This window comes from Podarcis raffonei, chromosome 8, assembly GCF_027172205.1.
Source record: "Podarcis raffonei isolate rPodRaf1 chromosome 8, rPodRaf1.pri, whole genome shotgun sequence".
Taxonomy (NCBI): domain Eukaryota; kingdom Metazoa; phylum Chordata; class Lepidosauria; order Squamata; family Lacertidae; genus Podarcis; species Podarcis raffonei.
In genome coordinates, this window is record NC_070609.1 from 73094654 (window position 1) to 73117969 (window position 23316).

At 46.0% G+C, this 23316-nt stretch overlaps 1 protein-coding gene across 7 annotated transcripts in view; it reads right to left on the bottom strand.

Moving 5' to 3' along the window:
• The window catches only part of AGRN (agrin), a 241442-nt gene that overhangs the window by 40486 nt on the left and 177640 nt on the right, over window positions 1–23316 (bottom strand). For all 7 annotated transcript variants that reach the window (XM_053400804.1, XM_053400803.1, XM_053400805.1 and 4 more), the window contains 7 exons: window positions 17753–17898; window positions 16486–16591; window positions 16185–16292; window positions 9362–9526; window positions 3638–3781; window positions 2738–2862; window positions 1496–1601 (listed from right to left, as the gene is read on the bottom strand). In XM_053400804.1, the coding sequence (XP_053256779.1) occupies window positions 1496–1601; window positions 2738–2862; window positions 3638–3781; window positions 9362–9526; window positions 16185–16292; window positions 16486–16591; window positions 17753–17898 (900 nt within the window). The remainder of the gene's footprint in view (window positions 1–1495; window positions 1602–2737; window positions 2863–3637; window positions 3782–9361; window positions 9527–16184; window positions 16293–16485; window positions 16592–17752; window positions 17899–23316) is intronic.

Consider the following 23316-nt stretch of genomic DNA (forward strand, 5'->3'; position numbering starts at 1 on the left):
CTGGAGATCTCAGGGACTAAACATGTGACCTCTTGCATGCAAAGCAGGCACTCTACCACTGAATGAGGGGCCTTCCCTACTTTTCAGATCGGTGACAAGTTTGCATGTGTGACACATAGTGCTTCTTCATCGCCATGTTAAAACTGGAGCAAAATAGCTCTTTTAGTGGTGGTGCCATCAAGACTTTGGGGCACCTGTCCAGGGCCCCACTGGGCAGAAGGGAGCAGGAGGGACCTCAAATACAGTAGGATGTGCTGACTGCATGTTGGAGTGGGTGAAGTAATGCACTTTATTATTTAAAGACACACCCACCCACACCCTGCTACACAAAAAATGGCCACGGAGTCAAGAGTCTAAAACGACTTAGCTCCACCACTGATTGTGAGATAACAGATTTCCAAAGCACGCCTTTGGAATTTGAGACCTGCTCCCATACCACTTTGTTTGCAACTCAAGTGAGTACATCAGATTGGCTTGCATATCACATGCCAAAATCAATAACCTCTCATCAGGCACCAAGGCTCAAAAGAGTGTATATATTTGCTCTCTTTTGTTTCAGAACAAATCTGATATCTGGCTTTTTGACAATTACAGGGTCGAAAAACCTGAAGGCTCGTCATTAAGATTTGAGCCCTGCTTATTACATTCACACAACATCGGAAGGCTGAATAGCTCCCAGACCTTAACTCAGACCTTGACGGCAGCTTTTGACATTTGGATCTTTCCACTGTTGTTTTTTTTTAATGGACATTTTTAGCTGTGGATCTGTCTCCTGTCAGCCCCACCCAGCATTGCCAATGGGCAGCGATGATGGGAGTTGTAGCCCAACATCAGAAAGGTCACAGTATCCCCATTCACGTTTTGTGAGGACCTACTGGGTCTATAAGGCAGGTTACAAAGGCTAAAATAAATATATAGTCCTGTGTCCATTTTAGCTGGTCCATAACCCCACAACTGCATCCCCAGCACCCCTGGTAATCATAACTGATTGTCAGTAGTAGTTAAAAAGAGCTGTTTAAAATTTGATGCCCGAGTTTGATCCCCACCCACCACCCTCCCTGTCCCTTTTCCCTTGTATGTCATTTTTTTTTTTTTAAGATTGTAAGCCTATAGGCAGGGAATGTCTTGTTTTACCTGGCTGCATATAAACCACTGTGGGACCCTTTTTGGCTAAAGAGCAAGGTGCAAATAAAATCAACCAATCAATTGTCCCCAAGTTCCTATTTATCTCTCTATTAATGAATTAAATTTATATGCCAACTTTTCCTCCAAGGAACTCAAGGTGGTATACGTGGTTTCTCCCTCCCCATTTTCTGCTCACAACATCCCCATGAGGTAGGTTAGGTTTTGAGATGGTGACTGGCCCACGGTTACCTAGTAAGGTTTGTGGCTATATGGGAATTCGAACCCTGGCACCCCAAGTCCAGGTTCAACACTCTACAACCATTACGCCACTGCCCAAACAAGAAGCTTGACATGGTGCTCATGTATTTACCTTGGCACTGGCCGAAGTGCTTCACCTCTATGACCTGCCCTTGCCGGCAAGCAATGGTCCTCAGCTGGCACTGGTCACCATAGGTCACTCCGTCCGAGCCGCAGACCTAGGATATTTGATCAGATTTAGTATTTGTAATTCCACTTTTCCACAGCAACTGTGTTGAGATGAAAGCAGCACTCAGTAATAATAGGATTAAAAATTAAGGGGTCATCACAGTCATTATAGCCATATCAAAAACACAAAAAGGCAGAAATTAAAACAATTAATCAAAACAATCCAATGGCTGCTGAGCATCAGCCCTGAGCCTGTTCACGTGTGTGTGTGTGTGTGTGTGTGTGTGTCTGTGTGTGTGTGTGAATGAGTGAGAGTGAAACAGATAATGACAGTGCAAACTCATAGAGTTTGAAGGGACCCTGAGGATCATCCGGTCCACTGCAGGAATATGCAGCTGTTCCTTACAAGGATCTAACCTGCAACTTTGACGTTATCAGCACCATGCACTAACCAATTGAGCTCGACAGGTTCTCCAGTGGAGAAGCAATAGGGATGCTCCTCTGCTGATACAACAGGGACAGAGATCAAAGCCCAGTAGGATTCGGGTGTGTGTGTGGGGGGTGGTATAGGAACATAAAAGTGCAAGAACATAAGAAAAACTTGCTGGATCAGTCCATTGGTTCATCTCACCCAACATCTTGTTCCCACAGTAGCCAACCAGGTGCCTGCAGGAACCCTCAAGCAGAGCCCAAGCGCCTCCTGTGGTTTCTAGCAACCGATATTCAAAAACATTACAGCCTCCGACTGTGAAGGCAGAGTATAGCCACTGTGGCTAATAGCCACTGAAAGCCTTTCCCGACATGAATTTGTCCAGTTGTCTTTTAAAGCCATCCAAGTTGGTGGCGATAGGGAGCAAGTTTCATGATTTAACTGTGCATTGAATGAAGAAGTACTTTCTTGGCAACAGCTAACACGAGAAGAGAGGGCAGTGGAAGGTGAAGCAAGGTCAGGTTGTAGTAAGACCACAGGTGACTCGAGTTCAGCTGTAAATAAGCTCATCTGTTCCCCCAATTTGTAAAATGGGAACAATAAATTCTAGGAGTTGTCTCCCATGTGATGTCCTAGTCAGAAGAGGCTCACTGAAATTAATGACATGACTAGCTTAGATCTACTAATGTCATGAGCGCGTGGGTGGGTGTCCTATGCTGAGTAGGGCGGAGAATGGACACAACTGTGTCTACTTACCTTGGTCATGTTGGCCTCCGTGCAGAGTGGAGATGGGCACTCACAGTGTGCAAAGCCATTTACTTCCACGCAGGATGCCCCAAACTCACACACCATTTCAGTGCAGGATGAGGGTGCAGATGGGTCTGAGTAGGGTAGGATAAATAACAGCAGAGGCATGGCATGAAAACACATACATCTGGATTTTGACTAACATTTGGTAGGTCTTCCTTTGCCGATGATGGAGGCGGCATGCACACCACACATCTCAGCAGTGGGGAAGTGGTCTGGGGTCACGAGAAGTCACTGTTTCTGCAGCAGGGTCCCTGTCTCTAGCATCGTAGAGCTACCCAATCTGCACGAAAGGGGAGCTTCTTAGCCACTGTATGCCCCCATGCTAAGCATTTAGGAACACTGAAAACACAAGGTGCTTCCGTTTCAAGAGAGTGGTGTGCAAGTTCTGTTATGTAGGATGGAGCTGCATGGGAAGCACAACTTAAGGCCCCCCGAAAGAAGATACTGGAGCACTCCAAATCCTTTGTCCATGTACGTGCACATGCTGAAATAGTAGATCTAGCTGAAAAGCAATATATGGAGACTTGCATTAATTATTGCAATACACCCCTAATTAATATTGTATAATCTTAGAAGGGTGTGGTTGTGACTACCATGAAGGGACCTTGCACTTCTGATTTTGCCATTACACTGCTGCATTTATAAAACACATTTAAAGCACATGACTTCCCCCCAAAGAACTGTAGTTTGTTAAGAGCGCCAGGAATCCTAGGATTCTCTGGGGGAAGCAATGCGCTTTAGGATGTGTGGGGTGCACACAGCCAGAGAGGTGTTAAAGCCATATTCACAAACAGTTGTATTACACCGCAATCTTGGGTTCGAAGAAAGCAGCCCCTCCCCGCTCACCTTTCTCGCAGCCAGACATTCCCAGCTTGCTTCCGTTGGGACACTGGTTGCACTTCATGCCGGTGATGCCGGTTTTGCAGGAACACAAGCCTGTCATCTGCTCACAGTCATCGCGCACCGAGCCCACGGGATCACAGTGGCAAGCTTCACAGGAAAGCAACAGGATGGGAAGGAACAAACTGAATTTATGACACAGAAATGCCCCCCTCTCCCTCTGGCCCTATCCAGTTAAAGCTCTATGATACTGCTTTAAACAGCCATGGCTACTCCCCTGGGAACTGTAGTTTGCTAAAGGTGCTGAAAATTGTTAGGAGGCACACACACACCTCTTCTCTTCACCGAGCTATAATTCTTGAGTGGTTTAAAAATCACTCTCCCTCTTCCCAGGGAAGTCTGGGAATTGTAGCTCTGCGAAGAGAATGGAGGGGTGTTTGAGTCCCCTAACAACCCTTAGCGCACTGTCATAACAATGCATCATTTAACTTATAGATTTCACTGCCATACGAAAGTTTTAAAGGGAAATGGTAACAAATGTCAGTGGGGGAAAGTACATCAAATGCCAAGAGACCATTCCCTCTTGCTATGTGCTCCACTCCACCACCGACTGAAAATATCAGGCAGTAACAATGAGAGGGGGCTACTGCCTTCCTGCCCCACTTGTGGGCTTCCCAGAAGCACCTGATGGACCCACTGTGAGAGAAACAGGACTCTGGACTAGATGGCTTTTGTTCTGCCCCAGCAGGGCTCTTCTTGTTCTTTTATATATTCAATATATCCTTTTATTTATTAAATATAATATCTTTATTAATCCCACCCTTTCTCCCAAAAGAGCCCCGAGTGGGGGTGAGGGCAAACATTTCTGTGATTTTTTTTAAAATACCATTTAAAATAAAACAAAAACTTATTTAAAAACCTCTAAAACACAAGAAAAAATTAAGAACAGATGCAGCCAAACATGCAGAGTTTTCATCAGGCCACTAAAAGGGTACAGTGATGACGCCTGCCTTATATCAATGGGCAGGGAGTTCCACAAAGTACAGGTGCTGCCACACTAAAGGAGTCATTCCTAAAGCATCACAACAGTGCTTCAAATGTGTGGTTTGGATGTGACCATCATTTGTCAGGACTGGACGGGAACTGCCATCTGTGTGGCATTTGTGGAAGTGCAAACCTCAAAAATGTTTACATATGAGTTAAGGCCACCTCTTACATTCTTAATGGGCTGCATGGATAGTTGAGGTCAACATGGAGGGCCATGTATATAGCTGGGTGCAGATCAACAATAACTCACAAGGTGTCAGCAAAGTTAACTCTTTATTCAAAGAAACAAAACAGCTCAGGCCTAGTAAGAACAGCAACTCCCCAGTAGTTCTTGCCCCAATGAGGCAGTTGCAACCTGAGACTTCGCCGCCTGATCTGTCTTTGCTCTGCCCTCTTCATACTCCTGCAGGTTCTGGGAAACCAAGGGGGAGGGAAGCTGATTACACCTGGAGGGGGAGACTCCTTCTATTCATCATTAGCCTTCCTCATCTCTGCCTCTTGGCCCTCCTTCTCTTCAGCCTCCACTTCTGCCTCTGATTCTGGACTGCTCTCTGCCACAGCCTCTTCCTGATCACTTAATCCTGTTGCCTCTTCAGCTTCTAACACCTCCTCCTGCTAATCTGCTCCCTCTTCTCGCTCTGACCACTCATCGTCATCCCATCACCAATCTCCTGGCTCTGAGTCTTCTTTCCTTGGGGGTTCCCCAGCTGGTGCCGCCCACCATTCCTCTGCACCCAGCCAGTCTTGTAAAACTCCCAATCATGACCCCAAATCAAAGGGCATATGAGCACAAATGCAGATGTTCTTGGCTCTATTCTCTAGGCACACCAGACAGGCAAATCCTGACTGCAACCCCGAACCCACCCCCAATGAATTTCCCAGCTCTCTGTCGAGCGTTTAAGAAGGGAATGGGAGGGAGAGGGGCAAAAAGTTATAAGACAAAACCACTTATTGTCTGAAAACTCTCAACGGAAAACAAAACTCTCTGGTTCATTTTGCAGACAGCGGGTTCCTTTTGAGAAGGGACAGCTGGGTTTGGGATGGTGGAGGATTCATCAATCCCCTTCCAGTCGTCAGTTCCAGTGGTTAATGAGTGGTGCCATTAGATGCACACATCCCAATTCCCAGCGTGATCTTATTAGCTCTTAAGCCTACTGTGAGCGTGGGCTTTTATAACTTTAATGAGGTAACACTTGTTCTCAGCACCCAGGATGGAACCCAAGAGTCTCAACTCCCAGTTCAGTGCTGAACTCTGAGGAAGGGCTTGTTGTTTTTAATCGCTGGGATGGATAAAGCCATCTCCATTTGAGGAATGACTGCTTCAGAACAATTCGGATCCATCGCCCAAGAGAGAAAGGAAGAGGGGGATGGTATCACTATAATAATTTTCCCCCCCCCTCTCTCTCTCTCTCTCACACACACACACTTCTTTGTTGTTTGCTATCCTTTCCAAATAACTCTTCTTCCCATGATAATTCCGCCCTCTCCCCGTTCACCACCTTATCGATTCCTTTGCTTTTGTCTCCAATGGAGCTTGAAATTAACACAGCCTTCCCCTGCCTCCACTTCTCTCTCTCTCCCCTAACCCCCACCACCACCACTTGCCCTATCGCAGTTCACTTCCTTATTTGCACGGAGGAATAGTCTCAATACAGATCTGGGGAAAGTGATCAAGATTGGGCTGTATCCCTTGCCCCAATTTATCAACAGAAATATAAGGGGCCATCTGGGGTGTCAAAATGGAGGGGGGGGAATGGAAGACACTGGTGTGGGGAAACAGAGAGCTGGGGTTTTAGCTAGGGGTGAGCAGAAGGAAAACAGCATTCCACCAGCAAACTACTGGCCTATTGGCCTGGAGTCTAAATTAACCCAACCAAAAGTTACTAGCCTGCATTTTTTTTACTCCTAAGAATGAACAGTACATGTCATTGGCTCCAGAGTCCAGCAACAACCAGGATTCAGAGTTAGGTGCTAAGGAGCTAGACTGGGTTCTTAGCCCTGAAATGGAATATGCAGACCAGGAGCCCTCTGAACCCAAGGCCGCAGCACTAGTGCCCATAGAACTGGAAGCCAATAAATCCTCAGTTCACTTCCATGTTGGAGCACAAGTTGCATTGCTTACTAGGAGCTCTCCTTGGTGCTGAAGCAGCCTACCTACCTTGCTGTTTTGCACTGTGGGCTCATACAGTGGACAAGGATAGGACAGAGCACTGCTTGCTGTTGAGTGGAGGAGGTAGAACACCCTTCTCCTCTGCACCTAGCAAAGGAATGCAGAGGGCTGCCAGAGGAGGGGTAGAATGCTGTCTGCCTCTTCTGCACCCCACTCACCTAGTGACCTATGATGACCAGAGTTAGGCAAGTGGCGACCTTTTAAGTTGTGGTACCCGGTCAAGAAAGCTTACCTGGTACCTCCTTTCATAACCACTAGGTGGAGCCTTTTTAATTCCCCCTCTTCTTATTAAGGCACTACTTAACTTGGGTTTTACTATGCTGTTGTGCTTACTGTATTTTTCGCTCTATAACATGCACCCGACCATAACACGCACGTAGTTTTTAGAGGAGGAAAATCTGTAGGCATGCCACCCGTAGGCATTTCCTCCATAACACGCACAGACATTTCCCCTTACTTTCTAGGAGGAAAAAAGTGAGTGTTATGGTGCAAAAAATATGGTATATAGTGTTTAGTGTGTCAGACTGGAAAGTTGTAGCAATTTGAATCCCCCCTCAGCCATGAAGCTCACTGGATGGCTTTGGGACAGCCATCATATCACTTAACCTAAGCTATCTCACAGGGATGTTGTTAGGATAAAGTGGAGAGGAAGGGGGCAAGAAACACATAAGCTTCCTTTAGCTCCTTAGAGTAAAGACAAAGGTATAAATGTAAGAAATAAAATTAAATAAAACATTGATATAGTTATTTGTATGTGTGAATCTGTTCTTTTTGTTTTATTGTTTTTAATTTCGTATCACTGCAAGTTGCACTGGAAGTAGATACTCTGAAAGATATTTGTTGTTGTTTCACATTAATAAATATAAATGTAGCATGGTGGATGGTTCATCAGTTTTACTGAGCCTTCAGCCACGTGTCACCTCAGGAATAAGAACTAAAAGCTTATGAAGTGGAAGGCTGAAGTCTGCAGGAAAACCTAACACCTTCAAGCTAGGAACAAAATGTAGGTTGATTCCTATTCAGTCAGCTGGCAAAATATTCATTTCTACAGCTGGAGACAACAGGCGGGATTAAATTTGGGGCTTCTGCTAACATCTGGAGGAGAGCAAGAATACATTTCTCATGGGGACTACTACTAACATCTGGCTAAGTGAAACCCAAAATGGTTATTACTAACATCTGGAAAAGAGAGTGTCGGGTTTCTCCCATGGCCAGCATCTGGAAGGCATCAGAACAAATTTCTCTACCATCTGGAGGAAAGGATAGGTATGCTTTTGCAGAACATTATTATTAGAAGGGGATTGGAGGGGGAAAGCTTCCACTTAACATCTGGAGTTTTCAACTCCCACGAACTAACAAGACGGAATTGGTCAGATCAGCTTCCTCCAGCCTGTTGACAGGGCTTTGCGATTTCCCTTGCCGCAAGGCCTGCTCCACATCTTACAAGCACAAGCTCATCTGTTTCAAATTAACGCACAAGTTGAACCTAAGGCAGACCTTTTGTAAATCTGGCTACGTGCTGCAACTCTTTGAAAAACGACTTCATGCCACCACAAACAGTGGATGTGACCTGACCTCCAGACCTGGACGTTGTTATTGCTCACAGATTTGGTCTTGCAGGGAGAGGGCATGGAGTCTGTCAGCTTCCAAGGAGGGTTTGCTCCTTGTATGACTGCCAAGGCCAAAACAGTCTGAAAATGAGCAGACCTCAGACAAAGAGCATGGGAGTCTGCTGATGGCGGCAGTAGTACAAAACATCTGGAGGGCACCAGGTTGGAGGAGGCTGTTCTAAGGTATTAGGCAGGTCTTCCCCAGCCCAACAAGGAGATAACCTTCTGCATGCAAAAGACAATTGGATATGTGAAACTGCCTTATATCAAGTCTCATGGATCCAATTAGCTTCGTATTTTAAAGTATCTAATGGCCTGCCACATGGAAAATAGAGCAAGCTTGTTTTCTGCTACTCCACACGGCAGGACCCAAACTAATGAATTCAAATTACACAAAAAGAGATTTCTGCATTTCAGTGGATTGGCCAAGATGACCCTCAGGGTCCCTTCTAATGCTACAATTCTATGATTCTGTGAATCGTTAGGAATAACTTTCTGACAGTAAGAGCTGCTTGACAGTCGAACGGACCCCCTCAAAAGGTGGTGGACTCTCTTTCACTGTTTTAAAAATAGTCATCTGTCAGGGATTCTTCAGCTGTGATTCCTAAAATTGGACTAAACGACCCTTGGGGTACCTTCCAACTCTAAAATTCTATGATTTACCATCAGACCCTTTTTTTAATATGGAGGTGCTGGAAAACAAATGAACCTGGGATCTTCTGCATGCAAAGGGCCTGATTTACTATTGATCTACTGCACCTTCCCAAGAGCATGCGATAAAAATGCAACGTCAACATTCACTTTGCCACCAAACAGCTTTGCTGATGCTGGGCAGGAGTTATGCAAACCTCCAGGATCTCCTGGCAAAAATTTCCCATTCGTGGTTGAGACTGCAATACTCACGGGTACAGCCACTCTTCCTGTCGGTGACAATGCCACGGAAGTTCCAGAAGCCCGGCTCACAGCGGTCGCACTTCAGGCCCCCCACGCCAGGTTTGCAGGAGCACTGCCCCGTGGCAGGGTCACAACTGCCTCCATAGGAACCGTAGGGGTTACAGTGGCAGGTACCTGCAAAAGACGGGTAGGAGGTCGGATATGTTTAATAACATAAAAGGGGCCCTGCTGGGTCAGAGCAATAGCCCATCTAGTTATAAGAATGGCCAGTTTATCAGTGGCCAGCTGGATGCCTGTGGGAAACCCACAAGCAGGACCCAAGCACAAGAGGACTCTCTCCTCCTGAAGCTTCCAGCAATTGGTATTCACAGGCCTTACTGCCTCCGACTGTGGAGGCATGGCATAGCCATTGTGGCTGGTCCAGCATCCTGTTCTCCCAGTGGCCAGCAAGATGCTTCTGGGAAGCCTCAAGTCAGGATCTGATGTCAAATGGGCTCTCCCCACTTATGATTCCCAGCACCTAGCATTCAGAGAAACGCTGCCTGGAGATACAACACAGACGTCTCAGCTAGTAGCCACTGCCTTGTATTCTACAAATCTACTTGCCAAGGACAAGCACCCAAAGCAAAACACTTAAGCAGCACACAGATCCCGTCCCCCAAGTTCTGCAGAAGCTGAAGTGAAGATCAGAAAACAGCAGAAACTCTCTCAAATGGCTTGGAAGAGACCCTGCTATTTCCTCGAAACCCTGGCACAAATGAAAGTAGGTTTCGCCTCTCTCCTGAGCCCTTTAGAGGAAGAGAGGGCTTTGTGCAGATCACAAATAACAAATAGCTAGTATATTATGCCAACCTTTGGAAGCCCTCAAACATAGTGATTGAGAAGAAAGAAATGGAGGTGGGAAAGAACAGTGGTAGCTGTGGAAATGTTTTGTATATGCTTGCAAATCAACAAAGGACACAGAAAAGCCACAGGATTCTGGTTCCTAAGAATCTGAGCCTTCTTTCATATTTTTTAAAAAATGAACCAGTTTCCGTGACCTATCTAAATTATGCAGGATTGTGTGATTGTCTTATTTTATACAGCATCCTACTTTTATTTGCTTTTCATAATTTATAGTGGGGGGTTGGAGAGCAATGGAGGTATGCCGTTGTGCTTTATTCAGTCTCTTCTCTAGCTGGAAGCTCAGCCAGCTGGGTGGGGTAGAATAATAATAATAATAATAATAATAATAATAATAATAATAAAGAAATCTGCCTGATTCTGAGTGAGAGCACTGGTCCATCTAGCTCAGGTTTGTCTACAATGACTGGCAGGGGAACCCCAGCATTTCAGACACGGAGTCTTTCCCATCACATACTGCCTGATCCTTCTATTGGAGGTGCTGGAGATTGAATCTTGGACTTCCTGTATGCAAAGGAGATGCTGTATCATGGAGCTAAGGCAACACTGAGTTGCCTCCCAACACTTTCTTTGCCGCGATAAGCACTGAAAACTGGTGGAGGAGGAACAGGAGGAGGAGAAGGACAAAGAAGCTAATAATAACAACCTGGGATTCTCAGAAAGCTGAGTTCTATGTCCACTATCACATTCCATATTTCTCCTGTGAAATTGTTTCTTGAGAAATACTAGCAATTGAAACAAAACCGTACATGGTTTTTAAGGAACTCTACTTTTCAAGCTGTACGATTTTGTAGGGCTTTCCCTCTTCCATCCTTGTTTACTTTCTGCCCCGCTATGTGGAGCTGCTCTCTCGCACAATGTCAAAAAGAGATTGTTCTCAGATTTCATCGGCTTATTGGCATGCAAAACTTCCCAGCCAAGGTCCATCTGCTCCTTGCTGTCTGCAGGCAAATTCCCAGCTGTTGGGAATCAAATGTGGATGCACCCGCGGTCCAACCCTCTGTCTGTTCCTCTATGGGAGCAGGTACAAGTATATTGGTTCCTGGGCAGATATAGGCAGATAATCCATTCCCCTTGAAGCTGCTCACTCTTGAGGCAGGCCAGAAAGAGATTCTTGGACAAACCAAAGTGGCTTATGTGACGCTGAATGTTTTCCATCCATTGCAGGAAAACACTAGAGGGGGGAAATTATTGCAGAAGCTGGCCGCAGGGAATAAATCTGAGTCCTGCAGCACAGTTTTCAGGCCGGTGATTACATCTTGATTTATACCCCCTGCTGTGGGCGCAAGGGCATGAGCGAGACACAAGTTAAAGAGAGGTTTGATTCAAGACACAGCAGATAAACTTTAGGAAGGGGGCGCAAATGGAGCGGGCTTGACAAACGGGGAAGTGATGCCTAACGCCATGAGCAATAGGTATGAGTGACTGGGGAAAACTGGGTAGCTCTGAACCTGATGATCATTGCTTTTCCTCTTGTCCTTTCCAGGGCTTCTAAGATCTCACAACGCAACACCTGGATGTTTTTAAGCTCACCTTCACAGCTGTGGGAATTCCAAGCCTAGAGGATTATCACTGCCCCTTTCCCCACACTCCATCCCACCTTCCATTAAGGCAGAAGATCTCAAGGTGGGGAAGTCCTATGCTAGTTTCTGCAAACAGGAAAATAGGAAGATGTCTTATACTGAATCAGACTATTGGCCCATCTAGCTCAGTACTGTCTACACTGACTGGCAGTGGCTGTCTAGGGTTTTAAGAAAAGGAATCATTCTCAGCCCTACCTGGAGATGATGGTGTCTGAATGTGGGACTTTCTGCACCCAAAGCAGGTGCTGTACCATAGACCTATGGATATTCGGATGGTTAGGGACCTGCCTTATGCTGAGTCAGATTGCTGGGCAATCTAGCTCAGTACTGTCTACACTAACTGGCAGCAGCTCTGCAGGGTTTCAGACTGCGTCCTCTCCCAGCCCTACTTGGAGATGCCAAGGATTGAACCTGCGACCTTCTGCACAAGAAGCAGATGCTCTAACCACTAAGCTATGGCCTTTCCCTGTAATATGCAAACCATGGGGACACAGAAGACATGCACAGGCCTGATGGCATGTAGCCCCACACACTGGCCATTACAAGGACCATCATCACCTAAAAAAAACAACAATTAATAAAAATGATGAAATAGAGCAGGGGCAGCCAGCTTGTTGACCTCCATGTGTTGCTGGAGCTATAGCTCCCCTCATCCTTGGCGGCTGGGGCAGATGGAAGTCAGAGTCAAGCAACAAGCGGAGGGCACTGCACTGGCTATCCCTGATCAAGAGCAATGGCTTTTGAACGGATGGGATTCTGCAGATGTTCCTCAATTAAGTGATCAATTACAGCAGAAAAGCTTCCTTGAAAAAGAGCTCTCACCCTCCTACTGCCAATCATCTCCTAAGCCACGTTTCTAATCCTTATTATGTTCTGGGCACGTTCTAGTTCATGCAGGGTGAAAAGTGAGGCTTGAAAAGCCTGGCCGGTGTCTGATGTCAACGCAGTATGCAGCCTGGAACACTCCCCACAATGCCTCTGCCATACCCTGCACTTTTTGTGGCAGGTTATGGTGAAGGCTTCTTAAAGCCAACAAGTTTTTAAATGGCTGCTTCACAGACACCTAGCTTTGCAACTCTCACAGAGACATGCCGTATAAGGTAGGTGTCAGGAGTGTGTGCAGGAGCCAGGCCCTGTGACCAGTAGGGCTTCACAGGACTGGGGCCTTCCTAAGTTTGTTCTGGAGAGGCAAGGCGCGGCCACACAGGTGAGGCCGCTTGGTAACTCACTGCACCTGGTGGCAAGAGCCGGGAAGGGATATAAGGTCAGCATTTCCCTTCAGCTCTTTGCAACAGCAACACGTTTCCTGCCTTGCTGCATTTGGCTTCTTGCTTCCTGATCCTCGGACCTTGGCTTCCTGACTCCCCACTTCCTGACCCTCAGACCCCTGGCCTCTGGACTCTTGCTCCTGCTCCCACCCTGCCATCTTGCCCCCAGTCCCGACGTCCTCAGCCAGGACTTCAATTGCTCATAGACTGGACCGTGACAGTAGGTCTGCCTTATTATCCCAATATTGCACATTAAGGTGGGTGGCGTGGTATGGAGCGCTGCAAGATAATGCATTGCTGGAACCCATCTGGTGCATCAGAACATAAGGAGAGCTAGCTGGATCAGGCCAGCGGCCTGCCTGGTCCTCTTCTCACAGTGGCCAACTAGATGCCCATTATGGGAGACCTGCAAGCAGGACATGAGAGCAAGAGTCCTCTCTCCTCCCTTGCAATTCCCAGCGACTGGCTTTCAGAAGCATATTACTTCTGACAGGGGAGGTAGAATGAAGCCATCATGGTTAGCAGCTACTGACAGCCTTGTCCTCCATGAATTTATATAATCCGCTTTTAAAGCCATCCAAGTTTGTGGCCATCACTGCCACTCGTGGCAGCAAATTCCAAAGGAGGGACTTTCTTTGGTCTCTCCTGAAGTCTTCCAACGTTCTGCTTCATTCCCTGAAGCAGGTTATACGAGTGTTATACGAGAGGGGGGGGAAACCTTTTCTCATATATATATATATATATATATATATATATATATATATATATATTTCTGTTTTACAATTTAAAGTACTCATTTTTACATCCTTAAGATATCGATGATTTCCTTTCATCTCTTTCCATGGTTCATTTTACATATCGTAAATCCCTGAATATTTTTCAGAAACTATACCATTCAGTATTCCATTATTACATCCATCGTAACTTATTTACACTGTTGAATTTATCTTAATGCTGCCAGCGTTTTCAGCTGTACACAGTTATTTCCCATATATTCAATAAACGTTTTCCAATCTTCTCTAAAAGTATGTTCTTCTTGTTCTCTTATTCTATATGTTAAGTCTGCAAGCTGCGTATATTCTGTCAACTTAAGTTGCCATTCTTCTTTGGTTGGGACCTCGCTTGTTTTCCATTTTTGGGCTAACAAAACATGGGCCACAGTAGTGGCATACATAAATAACCTTTTTCTTTCTTTTTTTACACCAGGGAATTTCAGCCTGAATTATCCCCAACAGAAAGGACTCTGGTTGGGGGGGCGGGGAGTACTTTTAAACATTTTTAAAAATTCATTATGGATCATTTCCCAACACTCATTTACTCTTTTACAAGTCCACCACATATGAAAGAATGTTCCCCGAACCTCTTTGCATCTCCTGGAGATGCAAACAGGGAAAACCTTTTCTCTTTCCACTTTCTCCGTGCCATGCAGAATTCTGCACATCTCTATCTCCATGTCTTCCCGTGGCGTAGCGTGGGTTGTCAGCACCCGGGGTAAGGCAAGTAATTTGCGCCCCCTAACCCTGAGTGAGCCAGGTAGGCGCAGAGAGCTGCGAGTGCGAACGCCCCCCCCCGATGTTGCGCCTGGTGCGGCTGCCCCCCCCTGCACCCCCACGCTACGCCACTGATGTCTTCTCATACAGATCTTTGCTCTTAACCAAAAATAGGAGAAGCAGCTCCAAATGTCATAACCTTTCTTTGTAGAGGAGTTGCTCCACCCCGCGGATCATTCTGCTTGCCCTTTTCTGAACCTTGATAGCAAGATGAGGCCCAGATCATGGCTCAGTCTCTTAGTGGCTACATTGCATAAGCAGTCAGTGTGGCACCATGAGAGAAGCCAGCCAGCCCCTCCTGCTGCCCACCCTTACTGGTGACCTCTGTGACTCCACAGCCTAGGAGCTCCCGAGCGATTAAAGCTGCTTTCAGAACGCTTCCTCTTATTAAATTATATGGCGCATGAAATGATTCTACATCCCCAATCAAGACTGCCTCATCTCGGCACGCTCGCCTACGATGGCCACAGACCAGCCAATGCCCTAATGGATACCCGTGAACCAGCTGGCTGTCAGCCTCAGCTGTTAAAAATGTTGCTAATGCTTTCTCATCTCGTTAGGTTAAAGAGCCGTCTCCGGCTAATTATTTTATAAAATATTAATAAAACCTTCGCGGATGTGGCTGGCTGCGGCGAAAAGGAAGGGGGCCCTGCAATTGGGATGCACGCAGTTTAAAACACTGGGCACATTCTGAGGTTATAGGAAAGGGAGGGGGCCAAGGCAATGAATGCACATATCACCCCCTCTAATGGCAAACTCAGACAATGAGCGCCTGCAGGAATGTGCTCAGAATGGGACTACAAATCCAGGGTTCCCCCTCTGTGCCTGCCATCTTCAGTCACGAGAGGCGAGCAGGTTGTGCTCAGCATCATCCCCCAGGATTGGCAGATCTCTGGACTGGCCAGGCTTGATGTAAATATCAGGATCTAGTCTCCTGCTTTTGCCTAAGCTCCAGGCAAGGTCTTCTGCCTCCTGCAACCAGCTCCTTCTGCATTAGAGGTGCTGCTTTTGAGTTATGGTGCTGGAGGAGACTCTTGAGAGTCCCATGGACTGCAAGAAGATCAAACCTATCCATTCTGAAGGTTATCAGCCCTGAGTGCTCCCTGGAAGGACAGATCCTGAAGCTGAGGCTCCAATACTTTGGCCGCCTCGTGAGAAGAGAAGACTCCCTGGGAAAGACCCTAATGTTGGGAAAGATGGAGGGCACAAGAAGAAGGGGACGACAGAGGACGAGATGGTTGGACAGTGTTCTCGAAGCTACTAACATGAGTTTGACCAAACTGTGGGAGGCCATGGAAGACAGGAGTGCCTGGCGTGCTCTGGTCCATGGGGTCACGAAGAGTCGGACACGACTAAACGACTAAACAACAACAACAACTTCAGATCCAGCTCTAGGTATGACAGCCTGTGATCACTCCCTGGCCTTAGAAAGCTATTTCTTCAGCTCGGGGAAGCCCCATGGCATCGGGGTTTAACATCCCCACTGTCACAAGACAAAAGAAAAAAATGAAGTACATATTTAACTCACTGGGGCAGCCTGCAGAGCCAACACCAAGAGCCAAGGTCACATTGTCTGGGCAGCATCCATAAACGGTCTGGCTGCAGTGGAGGAGTGGAGGAGGTAGGATTGTGGTTCCTATGGAGAAAACAAAAATACACAGGTTAGAAATGATAGGAGTTGGGAGTCCAACAACTCATGGAGGGCCATGGGTTTCCCATCCCTGATCTAGGGAGGTGGGCGGGGAGTAAACAAGAGAATGAGATGCCAGCGCAGGACAAAGGGATGTGGGTTGACTGAAAGCTTTGCCAGACCCCCATGAGAGGTTTACCTCGGCAGCCGCCCTGACCCGTCACATAGATATCCTGTCGCTTTTCGCAGCGTGTCTTTTTGAGTTCGCACTCATTAGCGTAGGTCACACCATCAGAGCCACATACCTGCAGGGAAGAGAAAGAGGAGGTAACTCCATCTTCTTCTGTTGTACACTCAAGACAGGCTTAGAAAGTTACCAAGGGCAGAGGGTGTGCCTTGGAAGGAAGCATCACTTTATGCTTAGGTTTGCGCCCACACCTGCTCATTTTTTAAAAAATCATTGTTATTAATATTTATGATGTAATCCATACCGCTTGACCATTACTAGAGAAATACGAGGCACCAAACACATGCACCCCTCCCAACAAAGGTACAACTCAGTACAAATAAACACAGCACATATTACAAGTAGAAGGAAAACAGCTGATCAGGATCCAATAAAATGGAAGAAGAAAAAGTACCGTATTTTTCACTCTATAGGACGCACCGGACCATAGGATGCACCTTGTTTTAGAGGGGGAGAACAAGGGGAAAAAATTATCCCCCTCTCTGCTCAGCGCCCCTTCAGCGAAGCGGCAGGAGAAATGGAGCCCCTTCCATTTCTCCTCCCACTTGGCTGAAGGGGCGCTGCGCAGCTCTCCCTCTCTGCTGAAGCCAGGAGAGTCTTGCTCTCCTGGCTTCAGCGAAAGGAACCTGAAGCCTGTGGAGCGCAGGGGGAACTCGCGCTGCGCTCCGATGGCTTCAGGCAGCTATCCCTGAAGCCTGGAGAGCGAGAGGGGTCGGTGCGCACTGACCCCTCTTGCTCTCCAGGCTTCAGCGAAAGCAACGCAAAGCCTCCAGAGTGCGGAGGGAGCGCTCTCTCTGCGCTTCGGAGGCTTCGCATTGCTATCGCTGAAGCCAAGGAGCCTGCATTCACTCCATAGGACGCACACATATTTCCCCTTAATTTTTGGAGGGGAAAAAGTGCATCCTGTAGAGCGAAAAATACGGTATGTAATCGAACCAACTTGAAAATGTTCTAAGCTGCTGTAAGACCATCACTGTCCGCTGTATTCACATATGCAATAAAAGAAAATCAGTCTGCTGCAAATGTGCCCTTTCACACCCCAGCCCTTGTCTCTTGCCACCTTCAGCTTCTTCCATGATTCTACCATGTTACCTTTTCACTTGCCTTTTCTACAAACTAAGTAGCCCCAAATGCTGCAATAATACCCTGAGTTGCTTACAAAAACCCTGCCATGGGTGATTAGCTAGGCTTAAGGACAGCATGGGCTCTCAACACCTACTGGATTCCTTGGCACAGCTCCACAGGTATAGTCACACACACAGCGGTCATCTTCCACATCCTCATCCCACGAGCCACCGTATTGTCGGCAGCTGTCCCGGTCACACTCGTTGGAGTCCCCAGAGCCAGATCCTCCTGATCCACATTCTGCCCAAGAAAAGAAAAGCAGAGTAAAAAAATACAGTTCCCTACATAAACACTGCCTTAATCAGGACTGTGTTGTCCTCATTTATGTGATCCCACCACACATGTGTGGAATTTAGCACTCAGTGAACTTATAGTCTTATTCTTATTATATTTAAGCACTGGAGCAATCACAGCAGATTAATTGCATGTGTTTCCGTTGGTAAATCAATTAACTTAGTGGTTAGGTACTGGCGGCGCAGGTTTGAGTCATGCATCATTGTTCTGTAGCTGTTGTTGTGGGTGGAATTGTTTTTAAACGTTTGTATTGTTTTTATATGTGGAATTGTTTTCCCACTGCTTTCCCAAATGGAACTGGTTTCCCCCCCACTACCTTTCTTATTTTACACTTGTTAATTGTTCTGTTTTGTTGTGCTGTTGAAACCCAGCTTGGGATATTATAGTAATCTAAAAAAATAAAGAAATATGTGGAATTTGGTGCTCAAATTCCAGTGCTCATTTAAAACTATAATTATATTTTAGAACTCAAGCATCCTTAGCCAGTTAATTGAACCTTCAGGGAGGAGGCATCTCTATATAGGTAAGAAAGGAATTGTAGCTCACTGACAGAGATTCCATTCCTGAAACATTGAAGAGCTGCTGCCAGTCAGTGCAGACGATACTGAGCTAGGTGAACCAATGATCAGACTCACCACAAAGCAGCATCCTATGTCTGGACTTGGCTAGAACCTTAGAGGCCTGCTACCAGTCAGAGCAAGAGGTCACTGGGTTGGATAAGCAAGTAATCTTATTATAAGGTAGCATCTCATGCTCTGTGTAGTTCTTTGCTCCCCCTCATGATCCGCAGAGCAAGTTATGCTGAATTTGCAGGGGAAGAGGCATGCAGGAGGTCCCAAGTTCAATCCAAGCTAAAAGGTACAGGCAGCAGCTAATGGGAAAGAAAGACTTATCTCTGCCTGAAATGCTGGAGAACCACAAACATCCAGGCTATACAATTCTGGAGTAAATGGGTCAATGGGCTGGTACAAGGCAGGCTCAAATGATTAATTGGCCCAGGGATGGGAGTGGTAATATCTCAGTAACAGCTCACCTGATTTGCATGCAGAACGGCTCAGTTCGTGGGATGCAAAAAGGTCTCTTTCTGCCTGGAACCCTGGAGAGCTGCTGCCACTCAAGAGTTGCTAAAACTGGTCTAGAATGATCATGGGTAGGCAAACTAAGGCCTGGGGGCCGGACTCGGCCCAATTGCCTTCTAAATCTGGCCCATGAACGGTCCGGGAATCAGCGTGTTTTTACATGAGCAGAATGTGTCCTTTTATTTAAAATGCATCTCTGGGTTATTTGTGGGGCATAGGAATTTGTTCATTTCTCCCCCCCCCAATATAGTCCAGCCCCCCACAAGGTCTGAGGGACAGTGGACCGGCCCTCTGCTGAAAAAGTTTGCTGACGCCTGGTCTAATTGGACAACAGGTTAGACCTGGGGCAAGGCAGCTTCCTAACCAAACTGCATACCTTTGGAAAATATGGCGCTATGAAATTGTGGTGAAACGTTGGACATTTTTTACCACTTGTGGTAGTCTTGCAAATAAACATTTTGGTTAGAAGTTTTCAATGAAATCAGCAAGATTACTGGTCAAAACGTACAGCCAAACCTGACTAAAGCATTCTTATAATCAATCTTTTAGTGTGGTGGAATCTGCACTTTGGGTCTCCCTGTCTAATGGCATCAGGCAGTGTCTTCACTGCACTATTTTCAGTGCCCGCTAAGAACACTTTTTTTTTAGATAACCCTGCCCAATTATCAGTGTTTACTTTATCTCTGGTTTTAATTTTCTGAATGTTTTTTTAAATTTTTTACTAATAATATTATTGTTTTATGCTTTTTGCAAACTGCTTTGAGGGTTTTTTAAATAAAAAAATAAACTCGTATATAAATTTCATGGAATAATTAATAAAATAATAAATAATTATTATTAATGAGCTTTGAAGGTTCAGTGAAGAATACACACTTAAAGGATTTAATAATTATGCTAACAGCAGCTGCTGCTAGACTAGTAATTGCAAAACACTGGAAGACTTCTCATCTTAATCTCCTAGGATTCCGATATCAAGAACAATGGCAAATTGTTTTAATGGAAAACCTCACCTACCAGGTCAGTGCACAAAGGTATGTATCGATGACAGATAAATGGCATATGGTTTGTTACAAATTTATTGAATGTGTGTCATTGTCAAAAGGCACATATTACCCACCCTCCCCGTACATAGGGCTCTATAGAAAACAGTACTTTAGATGAACAGAATTGTCCCAATAAATACTGCTTCGAACATCAACGAGACTGATACATTGCAAACTCTGTGTAATTGGCCATTTGTTTTCTCAACATTGTTATCATATTTAAACTCAATAAAAATACATTTAGAAATCATAAAATTGACTTGCATTCAAACACTAGCCTGGTAGCCATACGTGACAAGGAACTGCATGCAGTGGGCTACTGGAGAAGTGAGCTAGTCAAGTATCCAAGTGAGCTAGTCAAGGAGAAAAGCACATTGAGCCCCCCCACCCTCCACAGCCAGCATAGAAGGACACAGGGCTTTTTAAAAAGAGGAACTCACAGGAACTCAGTTCCGGCACCTTTCAGGTTGGTGCCACTGCTATTCTAAGAGAACGAGGGAGGTGTTCGTGGTGAGTTTCCAGCACTTCTTTTTTTAGAAAAATAGCACTGGAAATACAGGAGGCTACAGCAGGAAGGGTGAAGCTTTTCACTTGCTGTCTGCCAAGTTAGTCAAACTACTTTTAACTTTTGCGGACTATAACTCCCACCCACTCCTTTATCCTAGGCCAGGTATCCCCAAACTCGGTCCTCCAGATATTTTGGGACTACAATTCCCATCATCCCTGACCACTGGTCCTGTTAGCTAGGGATTGTGGGAGCTGTAGTCCCAAAACAGCTGGGGGTGCCTGTTCTAGGCCATGCTGGCTGGAGCAGATGGGAGTTGGGAGTCACAACACCTGGAGGGAATTTGGGTTTAATTACTAGGCTAGGCCATCATCCATGTATGATTTGGTTGCTCTGCCATGATTCCTTATATCCTTCTGCAGACTTTCTGGCTATGGATTTGGAACCCACGCTCAACCATTCTCATTGACACTGGTTGCAGAATTTAACTTTTACATTTCCCTAGGCACAGAGAAATGGACGAATTGCTTTGTTTATTAACTGCAACCACATCCCCACACAGAGCTATTCCAGTATCAAATTCCAAACTTGCACAGCATGAGGGAGCATCTCGCTAATAAGAGGTCACACAGAGCTGAGTTCCAACTGGTTTCCTCAGCCTTACCTGCATTACTCTTGATTTGCGCCGAATGAAATGCTATTTATTTATTTTAAAAAATTTCAAAGTGCCCCCTCTTCATACTTTCCCCCCTCTTCCTTTTTTTCTTTTTATTGAGCGATCAAAGGCAGGAAGTTGGCGTTAACACAGAGAATTATTCAAGTGCTTCTCCCAGAGGGACAGCAACTTGGAATTCCATGAGGAGGACTCTTTGATTAAATGCCATCTTCTGCTGCCTGCTCCCTTCCTCAGCCTTTGCCCAACTCTTGGTGAAGTCCCGCCCCAGCTAAATCGCATGCGCAGCATGGTAGAGGCGGCTTTGGAACAAGAGGCAAGACTCCCAGAGAGAGCAGATTCTCTTCACTGGCATGGAGAAAGACAAAGGCAAGGACTTATCTCTGGGATGGAGAGATGCTGAAACCAACGTCACAGACTCGGGCCCCACCTACACCTTAAAGCAGCTTTAAACAGTTGTAGCTTCCCCCAAAGACTTCTGGGAACTGTAGTTTGTTAAGGAGTGCTGAGAGTTGTTAAGAGACCCCTTTCCCCCCTCCCAGAGCTACAATTCCCAGAGTGGTTTGACAATCAACCTCTCTTTCCAGGAAACTGTAGGGTCCAGTTTGCCTGGATTCAAACATTTCTAGCAATGACATTTTTGGATCTGCAAGGTCTGGCACAGTGGTCAGCAAACTTTTTTAGCAGGGGGCCGGTCTACTGTCCCCCAGACCTTGGGGGGACAGACTATATATTTTTAGGGGGAAATAAACGAATTCCTATGCCCCACAAATAACCAGAGATGCATTTTAAATAAAAGCACACATTCTACTCATGTAAAAACACCAGGCAGGCCTCACAAATAACCCAGAGATGCCTTTTAAATAAAAGGACACATTCTGCGCATGTAAAAACACGATGATTCCTGGACCATCCGTGGGCCAGATTTCGAAGGCGATTGGGCCGGATCTGGCCCCCGGGCCTTAGTTAGCCTACCCACGGACTCTGGCATCTCAAATCTCAGATTTATTTCTTTATTTGCTGGGCTTCCCCATTAACACCCAGCACTCATAGAGATACACTCGTTCTGTCAATGGGTAGGGAAAACTTTTTCAGCCCAAGGATGACATTTCATTCTAGGCAACTTTCGGGGCAATAAACCAGTGGTGTGTGTGTGTGTGTGTGGCCAGAAGCAAAAGTGAGTGTGGAGCGGATTGATAACTATAGGTTGAATCCGGTGCTAGCCCTACTCAGAGTAGACCCATGGGAATTAATGAGCCTTAGTGAGGCGTATCTATTATTATACTCCGCGTAGGGCTAACACTGAATACAACTAAGCAGCAGCAACAAAAAGAAATTATTTATTTAATTTAAATAAAATGATATGCAATTTTACCTCTGTATAGGCTTGTTTCCACACACCCACACCCACACGCCCTTCTCCAGCCTCCATCCAGGCAAACAAGAAGCATTGTCAGAGTTGTAGGACACATTCTAGCAGGCAAAAACGTTCAAGGAGGAAGTGTGTGTTTAGGGAAGCTTTTAATGTTTAAGAGATCACTGTATTTTAATGCTTTGTTGGAAGCCGCCAAGGGTGGCTGGGGAGACCCAGCCAGATGGGTGGGGTATAAATCTATTATTATTATTATTATTATTATTATTATTATTATTAATCTGAGAGCAAGACAGAGAACCCTGGAGTGGGGACATATATGGTATAGGGGTCTGAGGTTCCTTATCCTTGCCTTCTGCTCTCAAAGTCTCTCCTTTCTCCTTCCTTCACATGCTTTAAAGAGACAGGCTTGAGCTCTTGGCAGTGCCATTCTGGAGCCGAGGCCTGGCCAAATAAGGGCCCTGCCTTGTCCTCTTTTCGTCCTAACTTCCTCCCACGGTGATAGGAAAGTGAGAGAGGAACGAGAAAGAGAAGGGGAGAGAACAGCAGCCGGGTGCTTTCTCCACCCACCTCCCTCCACTCTTTGAAGTGTGAAATTAAAGCACTGATAAACCTCTTTGCCGAGGCCTATTACGTGCCGTCACCTTTCATTATTGGCAGATAAAAAGACAATGAGAAGGAGGGTTATGGGA